Source organism: Peromyscus californicus, unplaced genomic scaffold (assembly GCF_007827085.1).
Source record: "Peromyscus californicus insignis strain IS unplaced genomic scaffold, ASM782708v3 Scaffold_12__1_contigs__length_115047231, whole genome shotgun sequence".
Lineage (NCBI taxonomy): Eukaryota > Metazoa > Chordata > Mammalia > Rodentia > Cricetidae > Peromyscus > Peromyscus californicus.
In genome coordinates this window covers 99615101-99634368 of record NW_026294413.1, presented here as the reverse complement: position 1 = coordinate 99634368, position 19268 = coordinate 99615101, and the positions used below count along the sequence as shown (strand labels likewise).

At 37.7% G+C, this 19268-nt stretch overlaps 1 protein-coding gene across 1 annotated transcript in view; it reads left to right on the top strand.

The window, feature by feature from the left end:
• The first annotated feature begins 305 nt into the window (after positions 1–305).
• Positions 306–19268, top strand: part of LOC128106995 (chromodomain Y-like protein) — a 41196-nt gene continuing 22233 nt past the window's right edge. The window contains 1 exon segment of the mRNA XM_052732357.1: positions 306–382. Coding sequence (XP_052588317.1) covers positions 306–382 — 77 coding nt within the window.

Below are 19268 nucleotides of genomic sequence, written 5' to 3'. Positions count from 1 at the left end.
TGCTGGTATCCTAAGGCTACCTTGAAGCTGGGGCAAGGCCTGTTTGAGAGGGCTGTGCAGCCATCTGGGGCTGTGGTGACATCGAAGCCCAGGATGCCAATGAGAACCATGACTGAGTCCATGGTTCTACCACATCCTAGCTCTGCGATGATGTTCATGGCCCACTTTGCTATCATAGACCACAAGAACCCCTGGCCTCTGGAGTGTGTTGGAGTATAAGGGATATGTCTCTACTGGGACCATGCCAACCTTGGAAGCCTGTGCTGCCACCTGTGGCCAGTGTCTTCTGTGTCGAACTGTTGCCGATGGCCAATGTCTGGGTCTGTGGTGCCACCACAATCGCGGTCACCATCGATGTCAGAGGCTCCAGGAAACACCGAAGGTAGTGCAGACAGATGCTCAGATCCTGGACCCCAGCAGAGAAAGTTGTCCCTGCTCCTACCGGAGAGCTGGCCCTCACACTTAGGAAAGAAAGCTCACTCCACCCCTCACCATGGGCCTGCGAGAGCTGGCTCCGCCCCAGAGGCCTGGACCTGGACCGAACAACTCAGCTGCCACCCAGGCACACATCCAAGGCTTTGAGTTGGCACACCTAGCATCTACCTTATCTGTGATCTGCTGGACTGTGTGAAGGGACTGATCCTGTGGAACCGTAGCCTCAGGATCTCCTTAACTTGCAATAGCAGGATGTTGTAGAATATGGTGGGGGTTCAGTTTTGATGTTATATCAAAGCTAGAAGCCTTGAACCTCATCAAAAACTCATTACATTATGAACATTTGTAAGTAAAGCTGTTTGAGAATACTGCATGATAGCTCCCAGGCCACTGAGATGAATGGAGAGATGATGGAGAGGTGGGAAAGATGGAGAAGCGAAATGTTTTTCCTTTTAAAAATATATATATATATATATTATATATTATTGTTCATTTTTATCTTATTTTTATTCCTTTTTAGCTCTCCTCGGGGGGCACAACAAGAGTGAGGGGGCAGACATGAAGGGACTGGGAGAGGAGTGAGATCAGAATACATAATGTGAACTTCTCAAAGAATAAATTAAAATGTATAATTTCAAATTATTTAATAAGCCCCAAAGAAGACAAAATTTAAAGTAAGATCGTATATCTGTCTTTAGAATTAAAAACTATTTAAACTTTAAAAATCATTAAGTCATTTATTAATTTCATCTGCAATTAAAAATTACTAAAATTTACAGATTGTTAAACTTGACAAAAAGCACAAACTACAACTCAATGATTTTTACAGCTGTATGTCAAAAAACATACAATAATGTTAACACTTAGACACCATGCCCACAGGTGGCAGTATAGGCCACTGAGGTTGGCATTGCCCAATGTTGAAAGAAAATCATTAGAAAAAAACATGGTTTCAAAAAGTATTTAAAAGAAAGCTGCTTATTATATCACTAACCAACAAGCAAACTTTTGTGCAAATACACTTTCATAAAAATAATGAATCACTTTAGAGTGTTAAACTAAATAAACATGAGCATCAAAGTAAAATAACTAAGCTACTGGAAACAGCAACGAAATTGGTGAACATCTGAAGATACAGAACAAACTAACCAATGTAAATGATGGGAAAATACATTAGTTAAGAATTTGTTGACACTGAATGATGAGTTTATTATGAATAAATTTATGCATAACTTTGAACACGCTGATAAACTATGCTTAAACCAAATATTTAACAGCACCGAATTATGACACATTTTTTTTTCAATTGCTATTAATGAAAATTCATTATTAGTCAAAAAGGGTTCCTGCAACATGCATTCCCAAATGAGTTTGTGAATGCATTCCACATCCAAGGAAGAAACATTTATAATGCTAAAGTCTTCTAAGAAGTGCAAGAATATTTACATCCTTCTTTTAAAAAATCTACTATGACCTTGACATCAAATTGAAGAACAAGGTAACTAAAATTACTCATGAATTAATTTTAGTCGTCATGATAATCCTGGAAATCCAAAGTACTAGAAACACACTTAGGAGAAAAGCCAACAGGATTTATTTATTGCTTTATTTAGCTTGCTCATGACATATTATAGCAAAATAAAAAGCTGGGCCTTGGACCCAGTGATCTGATTTAATGTTAGAAAATAATTTGAACAAAGGATGAAGTTTTATGATCATATCATTCAAAGAAAATTCAAAGATAACTCTGTCTATGATTTTGATATGAAAGCTCAACAATGACTGAGAAGGAATACTGTGCCCTTGAACCAAAGGATCACATGAAGATTGAAATGTAATTCTTCACAGTTAAGCAGTGAGTACTCTTTATTAAAACCCAAAGTGGCCAATATTTCCCACTTTAATCATACTTGCTCACCAGTGTCCTGGAAGAACAAAAGTATTTTATAGAAATAAAAATTCACAAATTATTTTTGGTAGATAGTGTGATTGACTAAATAATAATTCAAAGTAACATAGAGGTATATTTTTCTAATTAAAAGGATAATTCAACAAATGAGTTCAACACAAAAACTTTATATAATAACCAATTCCTTTCTTATATGCCATTCACAATGGCTAGAAAAGACATTTAAAATGTAATTTAAAATAGCATCAAAATTAAGAATTACCCAGGAATCAACATAGAAAAATGAATTTAAAAATTCCACAGTGACCACTCATTAGTGTTTAAAGTCCTGATGCTCAAAATACCTAAGAACAGCTGAAAGGGAGAATCTATTGTTTTGTTATAGTTTCAGAGAGTTTCTTTACTCTGTGCTTACTTGGCATAACGTATTTGGGCAGAATATCATCTTGGTTGGAACTTGTAACAAAATTAGCAGTTCATCTCATGGAAGATAGGAAGCAGAGAATGGAGCACAAAGGAGGACCACAGGGAAAGATCTCTACCTCATAGAACAAGAGGTAGCAGAATGTGAGGCATAAAAGAAGAGCCATGGGCAAAACATAGACCCTGAAATTTTACCCTAAGTGGCCTGCCTACTCCTGCAAGACACGATCTCAGATCACCACTTCCTAATAATACCATTATAGTGTATCATATTTCCTAATAATTATCACTACATCAGAGATGAACCCACAATAGAGCCACCCTATCTAATCCTCTGGGCATACCCCTTCAGATACACAAAGTTGGACTTCACTTATCTTCTAGACTTCATTCATCTAGATTAACAAGTTGCTAATGATGATTAACCATCACAGACCATGATAAAATATTAATGGGGGAGTAAATACACATCCCTAGGAGAGCTGGAAAAATCAGATGATATGTAGGATAAGGATGTGAACTATTAATAGAACTCATAAATATAGGTGGGTATAAAGTTGCAAGATTTTTTATGGAATATAGTTTGTTATTATTTAACAAATAGGCAAAGTTTGTACCCTACCATCCAGCCACTGTTTCTACTACTTCTAAGGAACTCAATTATTTATTTAATAAGCATCATATCACAAAAAACCATTCACAATAGGTTCACATATGTATATTTCAATGTCCATCCATCCATAGCAAATGGATAATAATAAAAAATCACAGGTGAATAATATACAGAAATTAACATAATTGTAATTTAGCCACTTGCGAAAGCATAGATGAAGTTTAAAACCTACCAAACTATATGTGCATCTACATGTTTGTAAAAATTTAGGCTATAATTAACAGTGGAGGAATCAAATGAGGAGGAAGAAGGAGGAATCAAGAGGACAAGGGAGGGAATATGGAGAGACAGATAAAATTAAGGCCTATATGAGGGGTAATTTAATATAGTAAAAGCTATATTATCTACATGTATGAAGGCAATCTAAATGAAATTGCCAAATAACAAGGGAGACAGAGACCAAACTGGATATGTCTCATCCCCAAAGGAAGCTTCAGTATAAAGAATGGGTTATATATAATTGAATTGTTGGCCAAAGACTTCCCCTAAGAGCCCCAAAACAATCCAGGCTGTTGCAAAGGCTGCATAGATTGCTTTCCACAAATTTATAGCAAGGCCCAGAGTGGGATGACTAAGCCCTGACAGGCCTGGGGGCCAGTCAGCCCAAACCAGTATTGAGAGCATGCACATAAGATACTTCCTGAGAGCCAACCTGGATCTGCCTAAGGGAAGAGCAACAGCAGCTGAGACATGATCTGAGATGACCTGGGCCAATGAGAGGCAGCCATCTCACACCAGCAGATGCATATTCATCAGACCTTTTCCCTTGCCCCAGGGTGGGGTGGAGGATGTATAAAGTTTGCTTCTTCCTGAATATAACTGAGCTTGTTGCTTCAACATCCTCCCAGAGTGTGTGTCATTCACTCTGCACCTACTTGCCCTCTCCCACAAAGGAAATAGCACAGGACCCTGCTACAGCCCAATTACTGAAAACAACACATACACAATTCATTGAACTTGGACAAGTTGAGCTGGTACCTACCTAGAACCTTCATCCCTGTTGTCTAATGTTCTTGGTACTAGAATGTACTCTGCACAATACTACAAACTCTTCTGTCTACAATGGTGTCCTAACTGCAAGATAAGTAGTACAATGGTAGCACAAAACTAGTGGGAGTAACAAACCAATATCTGAATAAATTTAAGGCAACTCATTAAGATGGAACCAATACCTGAATCTGAGATGAGATAGCCTGTTGGAGTCCACCTAGGTTTCCTAGTGGCTTTACCCAGCAGGTCTGTATAAGAGGATGATTGGATCACAGGCCTGAGTACCAGGTGTCTGAGATGGTCTGCACTTGGCTGAGCTGGGCGGAGGTCTTTTGCTCCACCCCTTGGCATTCTTTTAAAAGCCCTTTGGTAAAGATAGTTGGGGCTCTACGAATTAGGGTCCAGGCCCTCCTGAGGCTATCCTGTGTTTTATATCTGTTTCTCTCCCCTCTAAATTTCTATCTAATATTTCCTGATGCTGCTGCTCAGGAGTACCCAGGGGGAAAGTGGGGATGGGATGACCCACCACAATAGCCCAGGAACCTAGGAGAAAACCAAATATTACTGATCTACTAAAGAAACATAGCAATAAAATGATTCCTAATAACACTCTGCTATGTATATAGAAGCTGTATGCATAGATCACTGCCTTGCTCTGCCATCATCTGTAACATGAATCTTAAGGGTCTTATAATAAAAAAAAACTGGAACCAGATATTGGGGTGAAAGCTGAAAGATCAGAGAAGCAGAACAGCTTACCTCTATGAAATCCTCAGCCTCAAGAGAGAGTTCCTGTTTCCTCACACTTTATATGCCTTTCTGTGTTCTGATACATTACTTCCTGGGATTAAAGGTGTATGTCTCCATCGCCTGGTTCTTTTTCTCTCATGTAGTCCAGTGTGACCTTGAACTTATAGAGATCGAGACAGATCTCTGTCTCCTGAGTGATAGGATTAAAGGTGTGTGCCATCACTCTCTGACCTCTATGTCTAACTTAGTGGCTGGTTCTGTCCTCTGATCCCCAGGCAAGCTTTATTGGGGTACACAATATATCACCACAATCATCACAGAAGCTTCTTCCTGCAGCAGATGTGAACAAATATAAAGACTCACACACAGACAATATGCAGAGAGTGAAAGACAGTGGAACATTCAGCTCTGAATGGGATGTTTCTATCAAATTCCTCAGGGCTTAGAGAACTCTGGTGAAGAGAAGGTCCTTTTTATCAACAGGATCCATGCACATATGAACTCACTGAGATTGGGGCAATATGCAAAGGACCTGAATGACTATGCCCAGAGCAGCTCTAGAAGTGCAAGAGAGGACACATGCCCCACCCCAATCCCTAACCCATAAGCAATCTCTAATTGATAACTACTGCTAATGAAAAATTAGTTTTCTCCAAGAGAGTCTCATTGGGGAAACAAACTACTGTTCGGGGTAGACTACAGGCACAGCAGTATGTGGACAACAGAAAATGAACTCAATGGCATCTTTGGAGGTTCTTTGATTCATAATGTCATATCAGAGGTTTTGGGTTTTTTTTAAACATTTTTTTAAGTATTTATTTATTTACTTTTACTCTACTTGTTTTGTGTATATATTATAGTTTCCAGTTTCGTGTTTTTATAGAAGTCCTCAGTAGGTGAATGAGTAGGTCTATGCATTTATATTTGCGTCTGGTTCCTTGGGCTCTTTTTCTTCTGTTTACTTGTTTTGTCCTATTCCATTTCTTTGTATTTGTTTTATCTTATTCTATTTTATTTATTTTTTATTATCCCTTAGATATATGTTTTCTAGTGAAAAACAGAAAGAGGATGAATCTGGATGGCAGGGAAGGTGGAAGGCAAGTGGGAAGAGAAGACAGAAGTGGAGAAAAAATTACAGCTGTACTGTATTAGGGCAGATACATAGTTAGGTCTATTATGGAGAAAAGCATCAAAGCCATTGTTGTGGATATCGTTCTGTATAAATAAAATACTGATTGGCCAGTGGCCAGGCAGGAAGTATAGGCAGGACAAAGAGAGAGGAGAATTCTGGGAAGTGGAAGGCTGAATCAGAGAGACACTGCCAGCCGCTGCCATGACAAGCACCATGTGAAGATGCCGGTAAGCCACAAGCCACATGGCAAGGTATAGATTTATGGAAATGGATTAATTTAAGCTATAAGAGCAGTTAGCAAGAAGTCTGCCACACCATATAGTTTGTAAGCAATGTAAGTCTCTGTGTTTACTTGGTTGGGTCTGAGCGACTGTGGGACTGGCGGGTGACAAAGGTTTGTCCTGACTGTGGGCAAAGAAGGAAAACTCTAGTTACAAAGCCATTATTAGATAAAATTCAAAGAATGACTATCTCTAGGGGAGAATGATGAAGATATAATCATGTAAGGGAATCTGGTCTTCTTTTGGGTGTTTGGAAAGCTATTACTGACAGGTGTGACATATATGTGAGTATGCACTCCATTAGAACTCATTAACTTGTACTATAAGAAAATGACCTAATTGTAGGTGCTACTATTTCACAAGAAAAGACAAAGACAAATGAAAATAATGAGTTACAACAATAATGAAAAATTATGTTTTTAAAAAGTAAAATTAACTGAGTTTGACCATGCTTCAGTGAGTACATGGGCAACATAAATTGGAATTGTTTTTTTCTTTTTTCTTCTTTTTTGGGGGGAGGTGTCACAGAGGGGGGGAAGCAGACCTGGGAGGACTTGGAGGTGAGTATGATGAGGGTTCATGGTGTGGAATTCCCAAATGATCAGTAAATATTATGGGAAAAAGGAAAATTGAGAAATATGAAATACAAGAACTTGCAAGACAAATGATAAATAAACAATATCATTCCAGGAAGAACTGTGGAAACTGAGCAAAGAAAATTAATGTAGATTCTAACAACAATAATATTGGATTATGTCTGTTTTCAAGTTGATACATACCTTGATATTTCAGATTGAAAAGTTCATCCATTTAGAATTTTTTTGCCCAATCTTGCTAAAATTTTAAGTCACAATAATAGTAAATTGAAAATAAAAACTTTGAGGGGAAAATGAGATATCTGTTCCTGAATAGATCACCAATCACACAGGCACTAAGATCAACAATTAACAAATGGGCCATCATAAGACTGAAAAGTTTTGGTAAGGCAAAGAATGTTGTCAAAAGGACAAAATGACAGCCCACAGAATAGGAAAAGATCTTCACCAAACCCACATCGGACAGAAGGCTGATATCTAAAATATATAAAGAACTCAAGAAATTAGACATAAAAAACAAATAATCCAATTAAAAAATGGGGTATATATCTAAACAGGGAATTCTCAACAGAGGAATCTCAAATGGCTGAGAAGCACTTAAAGAAATGTTCAGTATCTTTAACCATCAGGGAAATGCAAATCAAAATGAAACTGAGATTCCATCTTATACATGTCAGAATGGCTAAGATTAAAAACACAAGTGACAGCTCATGCTGGAGAGGATGTAGAGCAAGGGGAACACTCCTCCACTACTGGTGGGAGTGCAAACTTGTACAGCCACTTTGGATATTAATATGGCAGTTTCTCAGAAAATCGGGAATCAATTTACCTCAAGATCCAGCTATACTACTCCTAGGCACATACCCAAAGGATGATCTACCATAACACAAGGACACCTACACAACTATGTTCACAGTAGCTTTATTCAGAACAGCTAGAAACTGGAAATAACCTAGATGTGCCTCAACCAAAGAATGGATAAAGAAAATACAGACATTTACAGCTGTTAAAAACAGTAACATCAGGAAACTGGTTGACAAATGGATAGAAAAAGAACAAGTCATCCAGAGTGAGGTAACGGAGACCCAGAGAGACAAACATGGTATGTATTTACTCATAAGTGAATATTAGCCATAAAGTAAAGGAGAAACATGCTATAACCCACAGATCCAGGGAAACTAAGTAAGAAGGAGGGCTCAAGATGGGGAGTAGGGCCATGAGCGGGGGCTATGAATCTCTCTGTGAAGAGGAAATAGAATGAACATTGCCAGTGGAAGTGGGGAGGAGCCTGAAAGGAGAACATGGATGAGAGAAGCAGGTGTGAGGTGTGGGGAGAACAGAGAAAGAGAGTACTGGGAGAGACAACTAGAATTGAGGAGCATTTCCTAGTACAATGGAAACTCCCAAGCATCTATGAGTGTGACTCTAGTAATGGAAGATATGGAGCCTGAACCAGCCCCCTTCTGAAACCAGCAAGACTTCCAGGGAGGGACTGGAAAATCAACACGGCCACAAACCTTTCGACCTACAATTTGTCCTGCCTATGAGATGTTTGAGGGTAAAGACGGCATAGAAATTGTGGGGTGATGGATTAAGGACTGGCACAGCTGGAGGCCCATAACCTGAGGGCCAGGACTCAGAGGCAGGATTTCTCCAGAGACCTAGGATAGAACCAAATACTAAGGGCAAAAACAAAAAGTCAATGAAATGATTCCTAATGATAGTCTGCTATACTCATAGATTGGTGCCTAGCCCAACTGTCATCAGAGGGACTTCACCCAGCAACTGATGGAAACAGATGCAGAGACACCCCCCCCCCCACACACACACCAAATCAAACATTAGGCAGAGCTCAGGGAATCCTGCAGAAGAGGGGGAGGAAGGATTATAGGACCCAGGGGTATCAAGGGCACCACAAGAAAACACACAGAACTAACTAACCTAGCTCAAAGGAGCTCACAGAGACTGAACCAACAACCAGGGAGCCTGCATGAGACTGACCTAGACCCTCTGCATGTATGTGACAGTAATGTAGGTTGGTCTTATTTTGGAACTCCTAACAGTAAGAGCAAGGGATGTCTATGACTCTGCTACCTGCTTTTGGAATCTTTTCCTCCCACTGGAGTACTCATTCAGTCTTAAGAGAAGAGGAAGTGCCAAGTCTCACTGCAACCTGATAGACCATGGCTGGCTGACATCCATGGGAAGCCAGCCTGTATCTGAAGAGAAACAGTGGAGGAGGAGTGAGTAGGGGAGGGTGAGGAGTAACTGGGATAAGGAGAGAGAGGGGAAACAAAAAAAGGGTAAAAAAAAATAACAAATTTAAATTCTAAAAAAATAAAAAGAATTATCTGAACAAGAGTTATTTATATCAAGAGAAGTCAGATGTGTGTCGGATAGAGTATGCTGAAAGAAAATGGACTGACAATGTTTGTCAAATTCTGGAGGACACCAGTTTCCCACCATTTTGGAATCACTGGCATTTCTACTTACAATATGGAGGTTAAGTGCCCTCCTGGTAATAGTCCATGTATTCCCCTCAGTTACTCTGATTGTCAGTCACTGTTTTTAACCATATTTAACAAAACAGTAAACCACCCTGCAAATTGCTAGTATGTTCCCTGAGGTCAGAGAGTTCCCATGAAGTAGGAATGAAATTCAAAATCACACGTGTACTTGAAAAGTTTCAGTTTTAATTCTCACAGTATTTTTTCCTAGGGAAAACATGGCTAGCAAATTATTATGTACTTATGACTATGAGTAATGAAGATATTTGTGGGCAAATATCAGAAATTTGTCCTCTATAAACAGCTTCTGAAGAATAGTAAAATGCACATAAAGACACAATGTGTTGATTTTTGCTTTTTAAAATCTTCCGGAAGGCACATTTATTGAGACATCCCATCAGTTCTGTCCTTTATTTTCTTTGTAGACAACTTAAGAGTCCAAGATAGGGTGCACAGCACAGTAATGTCTTCAACTGTAAATTCAATGATACAGGAACAACCCACTTCCTCCATTTATATGCCTTCTCCATGCCAGTAGTGAAAAAGCCACACAAAGGTACTAGAGCATACTGCCTCTGTAAGAACATGGTCTCAGACCATGAGTATGACCTCTTGTTTTCTGCATTTTTTTTTTTTACTTTGTCCATTCTACATCACACATCCAAACTGAAATTGTGGTCTTCATCTTCTCCTATTACCTCTTGACTACTAGCATGGCATAACATATGCTTAAAATCTCAGAGCTGTTAATTTTGTCCTCCAATTTATCACCAAGTCCTATTTGACATCACAGCACAAATCATTACCAGCTGCTTTGTCTCTTCCCAGGACTAAGGAAATAGCTCCCTGAATGGCTGACTCACAATGTTCAGAAATGCTCTTTCATGCTGCACCCTCACAGGATGCTTTAAAATAAAACTTGTAACCATTTCATCTCCTGCTTCTATTTAAAATCCTCCACTAGCCATCTCTTTTACTTAACAATGTTCTGCATAAACTATTACCCAGTAGTATTTTCAAACTTATAGCATATGTGCAGCCTTAAAAGTTGAAATTATTTTTCTATTCATTTTTTACCATTGAATAATTCTGAATCTTTCTCCTCTTCAGACTCTCTCTATATTTGTACGTGTGTGCCCACATGCTTGCATACATTCCATGAATATTTTTGAGTATATATGCATGTAGACACATATGTATATATTTCTTTTTTGCCATATTTAAAAGGTGATCAAATTACTCAAGCACTAAGAAAGTATTCCAGTAAAAATGATTTTATCCATTATTATCAAAATAATTTAATGTCATTCTTTAAAAAAACAAGAATATTATATATTAGTTATCATAATTTTATATTTCTTTATAATTTTTCCCCTTATTTTCCTCCCCTCTCCCTTGACAGGGTCCCATTTTGTAGCAAAGACAGTCCTCAACATTTTTTAAAACTCCTACTTACACCTCTTGGGTTGTTAGGATTGCAGGAGTGCATCAATATACCTCGGTCATTTCCTCTCTTTCTTTTTCAAGTGATAGCCACTCTCTTAAAATTTTGTGCTTAGCCTTTCAGCCAAGTCCGTACACATTTCCTCCCCCTTTCTCTTTATTTTAAGGTACTAGTTTCATATTACACGTCAATGTAACATCAAACATTTGTTTTAAATACGCAAGAAGTTTGTGCCCAGTGTTATGATGCACACACACACACACACACACACACACACACACACACACACACACACACATTCTATTCCATTAGCATTAAAAGCTTTGCTATCCCTCTACTGATAGTATTGTTTGGTATTTTTAATGATCTGAACAATGCCAAAGTCATATGCTTGTTTGACTCCATATGCATATATGTATGATTTTCTTCAGGATATGTACTAGAAAGGGTTGGATTTTAGCATATGCACAGCCTCAGCATTACTGAATAATACTGCTCTCTGACATGGCTGGAGGCACTTAAGTTCAGAGTGGCAATATTTGACTTTCTTTCCCTATGGCTATAATATTGAAGATTATAAAATAGTATCTCAGGAAGCTGGCAAGATGGTTCAGCTGGTCAAAAGCTTGCTACACAGGCACAAAAGAGTTTGTATTTTGAGCATCCATGAAAAAAGATGAGTGCAATACTCAACGCTTGTGATACACACACACACACAAAAAAAAAATGAATAAAATCTTATAATTGTATTTACTCAACACTAGAAATTGAAATACTTAGATGTGAATATTAGTCGTATGACTTTTATCTTAAACTGGCTCTAATTATTCTTTTCTCTTGGTAGGTTTACCTGCTAAACTATAAATATTCTATGAATGTATTTTCTATAACCATGGGCTAGCCATGCATGCTGTAGATATTACCTTCAAAACTGCAGCAGCCTTTTAAAATTAACTCATGAACTGTATTTTGGTACACCCAAATATTTTAAATTTTGTGTCAGATCAATACTTTTTGTTTCTCTGTTTTTTTTTTTTTTTTTTTTTTTTTTGGTTTTTCAAGACAGGGTTTCTCTGTGTAGCTTTGCGCCTCTCCTGGAACTCACTTGGTACCCCAGGCTGGCCTCGAACTCACAGAGATCCTCCTGGCTCTGCCTCCTGAGTGCTGGGATTAAAGGCGTGCGCCACCACCGCCCGGCGGTGTTTCTCTGTTTTTCTTAAGATATTTTCCTCTACATTAACATTCTTCTAGAATTTTCTCTCTAACATTCTAAAGTTTTCCTTTTATATTTAGTACACTCTTTTATGTTGATTTCTTTCTACACACAGCATGAGAATAGGGATCTAATCTCGGGATTTTCCAAATCAAAATGTAATTTAACAGACCAGAGATTTCCAAGCTACAGCTTATAGGGCAGATGCCTGTTTTTCCAAGAAAGGTTTTATTAGAACATGGCTCATGTGTGTGTTTGCACATTATAACTGGCTACTTTTCTACTGTAGCAGCAAAGTTGGATTGCTATAGCAAATGACAGACTACGATGCCTAGATTTTTACAACTGATGATTAGAAAAAACATTGTCCTTCCATCACTGTTTGAGTGAAACATTTCCTGTTTGGGAAGGCATGGCTTGTTATAGACCAGCCTCCCATGAAAGGCTGCTTCTGACCCTCTGTTCCTCTGTTTCCCTGAACCTCTACTTGGTCACCATAGCGACACTGTTCACTTCTAGTTACCAAAGTTTTGTGCCACATTTGCTATCTATCTACTGGGGCAGTTTCTTTTCATTTGCCTCCCACCATATTCTACTCTACAATTTCCCAGGTGGTTTCAAGGAATGTTTTGATCCATCAGAATTGAAGATCACTCTGTATAGCTCTGTAAAAACACATCCCAATATTACTTTGCATCTGAGGAAGAATGATATCTTTAAGGCAGTAAGCCTTTCATTGCAGATGTGACATATCTGCCCATCGATGCCAGCCATCCTTTACATAGTCAGTAAGACATTAAAGCATCCTCTGTAACAGCTTTGCATTCCTTTGGTGGATTAATTCTTCACTATGTTCACATGCTCGTCTTTCTCTGTTACCTCTTTTATTTTTCTTTTTTGTGCTGCATGTGGGTAATTTCCTCAGATCCATCTTTCAGCTCACTAAATCATTTTCAAATGCACTTAATCTGCTATTTAACATTCACTGGGGTTTTTACATTAAAGGCTGTAATTTTATATCAAGACCTTTTGAGCCCTTTAAAAATATGCCTGTTCTTCTGATAGCTTCCATTTTTTGGTAATCTTTATTTTATCCATTTAATCCTTTCAAAATATTTGTTTTACTGTGCCTTTCATATTCTCTCCTCATTCTAATCATGTGCATTTTTAATTTTATCTTATTTCAAATCGCACCTTAATTTGGGGGGACCTATTGTACCTTCTAAAGGAGAGTGTTCTTGTGGAATGACTTCAGTTTCTTTTGCCAAAGACTGTGTGTGTGTGTTTCTTATAACTATATGTTGATGCTCATATATGTGTGTATGTGTATGTGTATGCATGTGTATTTGCATGTGTGTGTGAGCAGGTTTGTGTATATGCCTGTGGCACATGTGCATTTACTGACAGTTGCTGTTTGTGTGTTTGGGTTATGGTTAACATGCTCTTAAAGTAACTTTTCAACTGGAACATTCCAGCAACATGCTGGTGTGTAATCACAGACCCCACAACTCTATCTCTTGGAGGAATCTCCCACAGACACATGCCAAATCAAGGATCTTTCTCAATTTATCTTTTATTGTCCTCAGATTCCTCTCTGACCATGGTAACAATAACCAAATTATTTACTATCTTTTGAAGTTGCACAAAAGTAAGAGAGCATATTAAGTTGACAATTCAGAAGGAAAATAAGCCAACAAGGCTTTTGGAAGGAAAACAATGAGCAAAGTCTATGTATTCAGCAGAAACTCGATCAACAAGAGAGTGCACAGAACTGTAGAATGTTGATTTTGTCTTCTTTCTCATTCCAAACATAAAATAGCAAGAATAAGATTGGAGTTTAAATAAGATGCAGCCAATATTTCAACAAAGGGCTGACATTCAGCTCTGCTCCTGCCAATCATTCTGGCACCAGATTCCTCACATTGAATTAATGATGGTATCATCAGCTGGAACTGTGACAATGACCAGTGACATGAACAATGATTACATTCAGAATCACAGGTGGCTAGCTAGCTGTATCTGGGAGGATCATGAGAGTAAGATCCAAGGTAATTAATTTTCTTTATAAATACAAGAGCTAGCTTGAGATTATGTGACTAAAAAATCTTCTGGGAACCTATGGGTTACTTCTTTGACAAACACTGGCTTACAGTATTGCATGTGCCTTCTTTCATTTCCCATTGCTATTTTAGAGGGTCTATTATATGGGAGGTAGGGAACAAGGACCCGGAGCACATAGAACCATTACCTTCCTGCTTCCAGATCTGAATAGTGACACATCCTTATTCATTGAAACCTTAACCTTGCCCTGAATCTTAACCAGGATTACAGCATCCTCCAAGAAGAGGCAATGTAAAAATGAAACCATAGAAATCAACTAAAATGTGCCAGCTCACATAATTGAATAAGTAGAAATGTTCAAATGATTTGGAGGCAATGTGCTTAGGAAGACATAAAAATGAAGTCTTCCAAGACAGTGATGATGGTGGTCATCAGCGAGTTGTGTTCCCAAGTTTAAAACTAAATCTAAATCTAAATGTCAAGGGTTTCTAACTTTGAGAAACTTGATCATAAAATAAAATGAAAAAACTGAATGTGAAAGATTGAAAAAGGTGCTATATTCTTTAAATTGAAGGTAGACTTAGCTGTGAAATTTGAACGTTCAGAACTGCAGAAGAGGCAAGAAAAAGTAGAATTTTCATCCACATCTCAAAAGAGGAAACTATAATAAAGGGAAAAGTTTGAAATTATAAAAAAAGACCTCATTTTAAAGAGAATATACATAGGATGTAAGTGGCCTTGAGGTCAGGGAGAGTATAGCATGAATGATTCTTACCTGACAAAATGAGGAAGTATAGTTTAGTCATCATTACTATTAATTTCCCAGGAAAAATCAAACCCTTCAGTCCAAAAAGACAGTCAGAGCACAAAGACATTAATAAATATGGGAAATAGAAAAGAATTGGTAACAACGTTAAGGATGAATATCCTCAACCACTCCTCACCGAAGAGATCCAGAACAGAACAAAGAGGATGGACAATGAATTTTTCACATGAAGGATGAAATTGTATTCCATACACCAACAAAAGCTTTATTAAGCAAACAAATTCTCAGCTACCAATACTGACATTGATCTTACAGTTTCAGGAGACTGCAGTAATAAACCTCACCTTAAGTAGATTCTAAAGGAATCAATAAAGGCCAGCAAGAAGATGCAGCCCATACAAGCTCTTGAGCTTAGCTTTGAGGACCTGAGATCGGACTATCAATCCAACAAGGCAGTTAGAGAGAAATGACTCCCAGAGTTGTCCTCTGACTTCCATGGGCACTCAATGGCATGCATAATCCTCTACTTACACACACACACACACACACACACACACACATTCACATCACACATGCATGAATGCACATGTATACAACATGAAAATATATAAATATTTAAAACAGACAAATAAATCATTAGAAAAATTATATATCTAAAAGAAGAATGAATAATGTATAAGATTTCATTTTAAAGGTGACATTCAAAGTTAGGATGAATTGTTCAATAATTCACATTGACACAATTGACTATTTGTTTTAAAATACCTCTGGACCCTGTATATCCTTTTACTCTGAATAAAGGCTGAATGAGAAAAGTGGAATGTGACAAAGTTCAAAAATAAAAAAACCATATTATTGATTAACTTGGCTGTCTGAATGACAGGTATTTAAGATGAAGCAAACAAAAATAAGTAGCAAAAATAAAATCAACCAAACATGAGTATCTGTGATGGTTTTAAGACATTTCATTAAACTCATTGACTCTCTTGAAAGGTAAAGCCTGGTGTCTACTTCTCCTATTGAATATAGATCAGTTTGAAGTATTTGTTCTTTGGGAATGTGTGGTGCCATGGTTTGCAGAAGAGGCAATGCATTTTTATCTGAGTCATCCTTGGGATGTTTGTTCAAGGAACCTAGCAGCCATGTTGTGAGGAAGTTCAAAGTACAGACTATTTGAAGAAACCTGCTTAATACCTCCAACTAATTATATGACATGAGTAGTAGCTCAACCAAGCAGCATAATTTTTTTTAAATTAAATTTTTAAATTCATTTTACATACCAACCACAGTTTCCCCTCCCTCCTCTCATTCTGTTCCCTCTCTCCCACTCCTTTCTATCCCCACCCCCTAAGAAAGGGTAAGGCCTCTCATGGGAGTCAACAAAGCATGGCATCGTAAGTTGAGACAAGACCAAGTTGAGACTCCCCCCTGCATCAAGGCTGAGCGAGGTATCCCACCATAGGGAATAGGTTCCAAAATGCCAGCTCGTGCACCAGGGACATATCTTGGTCCCACTGCTAGGGCCCACAAACAAACCAAACTACACAACTATCACCCACATGCAAAGGGCTTAAGTCAGCAACCTGCTTCTAAACAAATCCTCAGATAACTTTAGTCCAAGCTTAGTTGTGGCCAGGGATATAGAGTACAGAAGTAAGATGTCACCAATTAAATCCTACTCACATTCCAAACTTGAAAATAAAATCAATGATATTAGTCTTTTAAGAAACACTATCAATTTGGGTAGTTTGTTACACAGCAATAGATAATTAAAACAATGTCAGTTATTCTGTGAAGTATCACATATTTCAGAAATACCATGCCTTCCTTTGATAATAATAAGGAAACCAATGATTTATCTGCGAGGGAGTAGTGATTCTATGAAGAGGTAGTGGTTCTTTGAACTGGTGAAGGGTACAGAATTATTGGAAGCAGATGAGAGCCCCACTGCACAGTTAACAATAGAATCCTTTCCTTGACACGAGATTGCACCTAAGCGGATTTCATAGCATGTTCTCTAGAGACTCCTGCAATCAGTTGCAACTGACTGTGGTCCTCATTCAAGTAAGACCAAGTGGATATTGGACCTAAAGAATTCCAAAGAATGCCTGGGTCAAGGCTATTACTGAGTCAAAGAAAAGAAGTACAAGGGAATGCATTTTTCAATTTCTGGTTTTGACATTTGTTTTCTCCCCTCCTACAGTAAAATATATTAAGAATGCACATGATTTTTAAAGAGTAGATACAATCTCTATATTATTGAAAGAATGTCAAGAACAGTAAGTGTAGTTTCATTGTGTGAATCAATTAATAATTGTTTACTAAACATTTTATAGTCAGGCCTGTCCCTGAGAACATCAACCTTCTTTCACTTTTGTGATGTTAAAAGCACCAAATATTCTCCGAGGACAAAAGCTCTGGTTTTTGTTTGTTTGTTTGTTTGTTTTTGGTATGAGTGGATTTGACCATATGTTCAATGAAAATTGCCCATTAATAGAAGTACTGTTTGGCCCTCCTTAAAGATTTTAATTATGCTCATCTATTAAGATATCATAGTTATGCCTCTTGGTTGATTCAATGAATGGAACTTACCTGTTTTACTCCCCCTTGAAATAATTGATGTTTTCTGAATAGCATATTACTGTATATTTAAAATCATGATTATATAAACACTATAAGACCACAAAAGCCTTCCCGATGCTAGATCATTTCAGGCCAAAAATACTTCTCAATGTCTTAAGAGCACTGACATTATGCAAAGCATACTTTCCAACCATAATTAAATGAAATTAGAAATCAATAAAACAGGGGTATTTGGGAAATTTAAAAGTGTGTGAATGTTAAACAGCACAATCCTAAATCATTAATTGAGTAGGAACTCATAAGGGGAAATGGAAAATAAATTGAGACAACTGAAATGAAACCAGAGTTTATGAGCTACAGCTGTCATCATAAGAAAGCAAAGGTCACTTAAATAAGCATAATAAAGAAAGTAACCAAGACAGAGTGGAAATTAATAAAACAGAACAGAAAACCCATGGACAAAATTGAGAACTATAAATGTTGCTTCTTTACAAACATCTATAAAAGTCATAAATGTTCTCGTATACCAAGAAATAAGAGAAAACTAAAGAAAAATGTCAACTACAAAAGAGAGAGCATAAACTCCTACCTTATAAAGTTAAAAAGGGTCATAAGCAAATACCATGAGCTACTGCTTGTGAAAATTTTGCTAACTCGGATATTTTTTAAGACTCCTATAAAGACTAATTATGAGAACTGATTCATGAACAATCAAGTAGGCCCAACACAATTAAAGAAAACAAATTTGGAGAGATGGTTCAGCATTTAACAGTACGTATTGTTCCTGCAGAGAACCTGCATTTTGTTGCCTGTATCCACAGTTCAGGTGACTTACTACATGTTTTTCTGGTTCCAGGAGGTCTGATGCTGATGCCTTCTTCTGGACTCCAATGGCACACACACACACACACACACACACACACACACACACACACACACGTACAAACATAATTTTTTAAAATATATTTGCAAATTTCACACAAAGCAATGTTCAAGCCAAATGATTTTACTAGTAAATCCAAAACAATAACTAGGGAAAAAATAATGCAAAATTCTTAATAAACCTTTCTCAAAAGAAGCATATTCTCAACCTGAGGCTAGTGCTACTGCATTTGTATTTCTAGATTCAGAGAAAATATATATATACACATATATATGTATGTGCATGTATATATATCTATGCATATAACATACACACACACACACACTTGGTTTGTATTGCTGTGAAGAGATATCATGACCAAGGCAACTCTTATAAATGAGAACATTTAACTGAGTGGTTCTCTTACGGTTTCAGAGGTTCAGTCCCTTATCATCATGGAGGGAGGCATGACAGCATGCAATGAGAGGTAGTGCTGGCTACATCTTGGCTTGCAGGCAATAAGAAGTAAACTGAGGCACTGGGCAGTATTCTGAGCATAGGAAACCTCAAATTCCACCCCCACAGTGACACACTTCGTCCCACAAGGCCATACCCACTCCAACAAAGCCACACCTCCAAAATT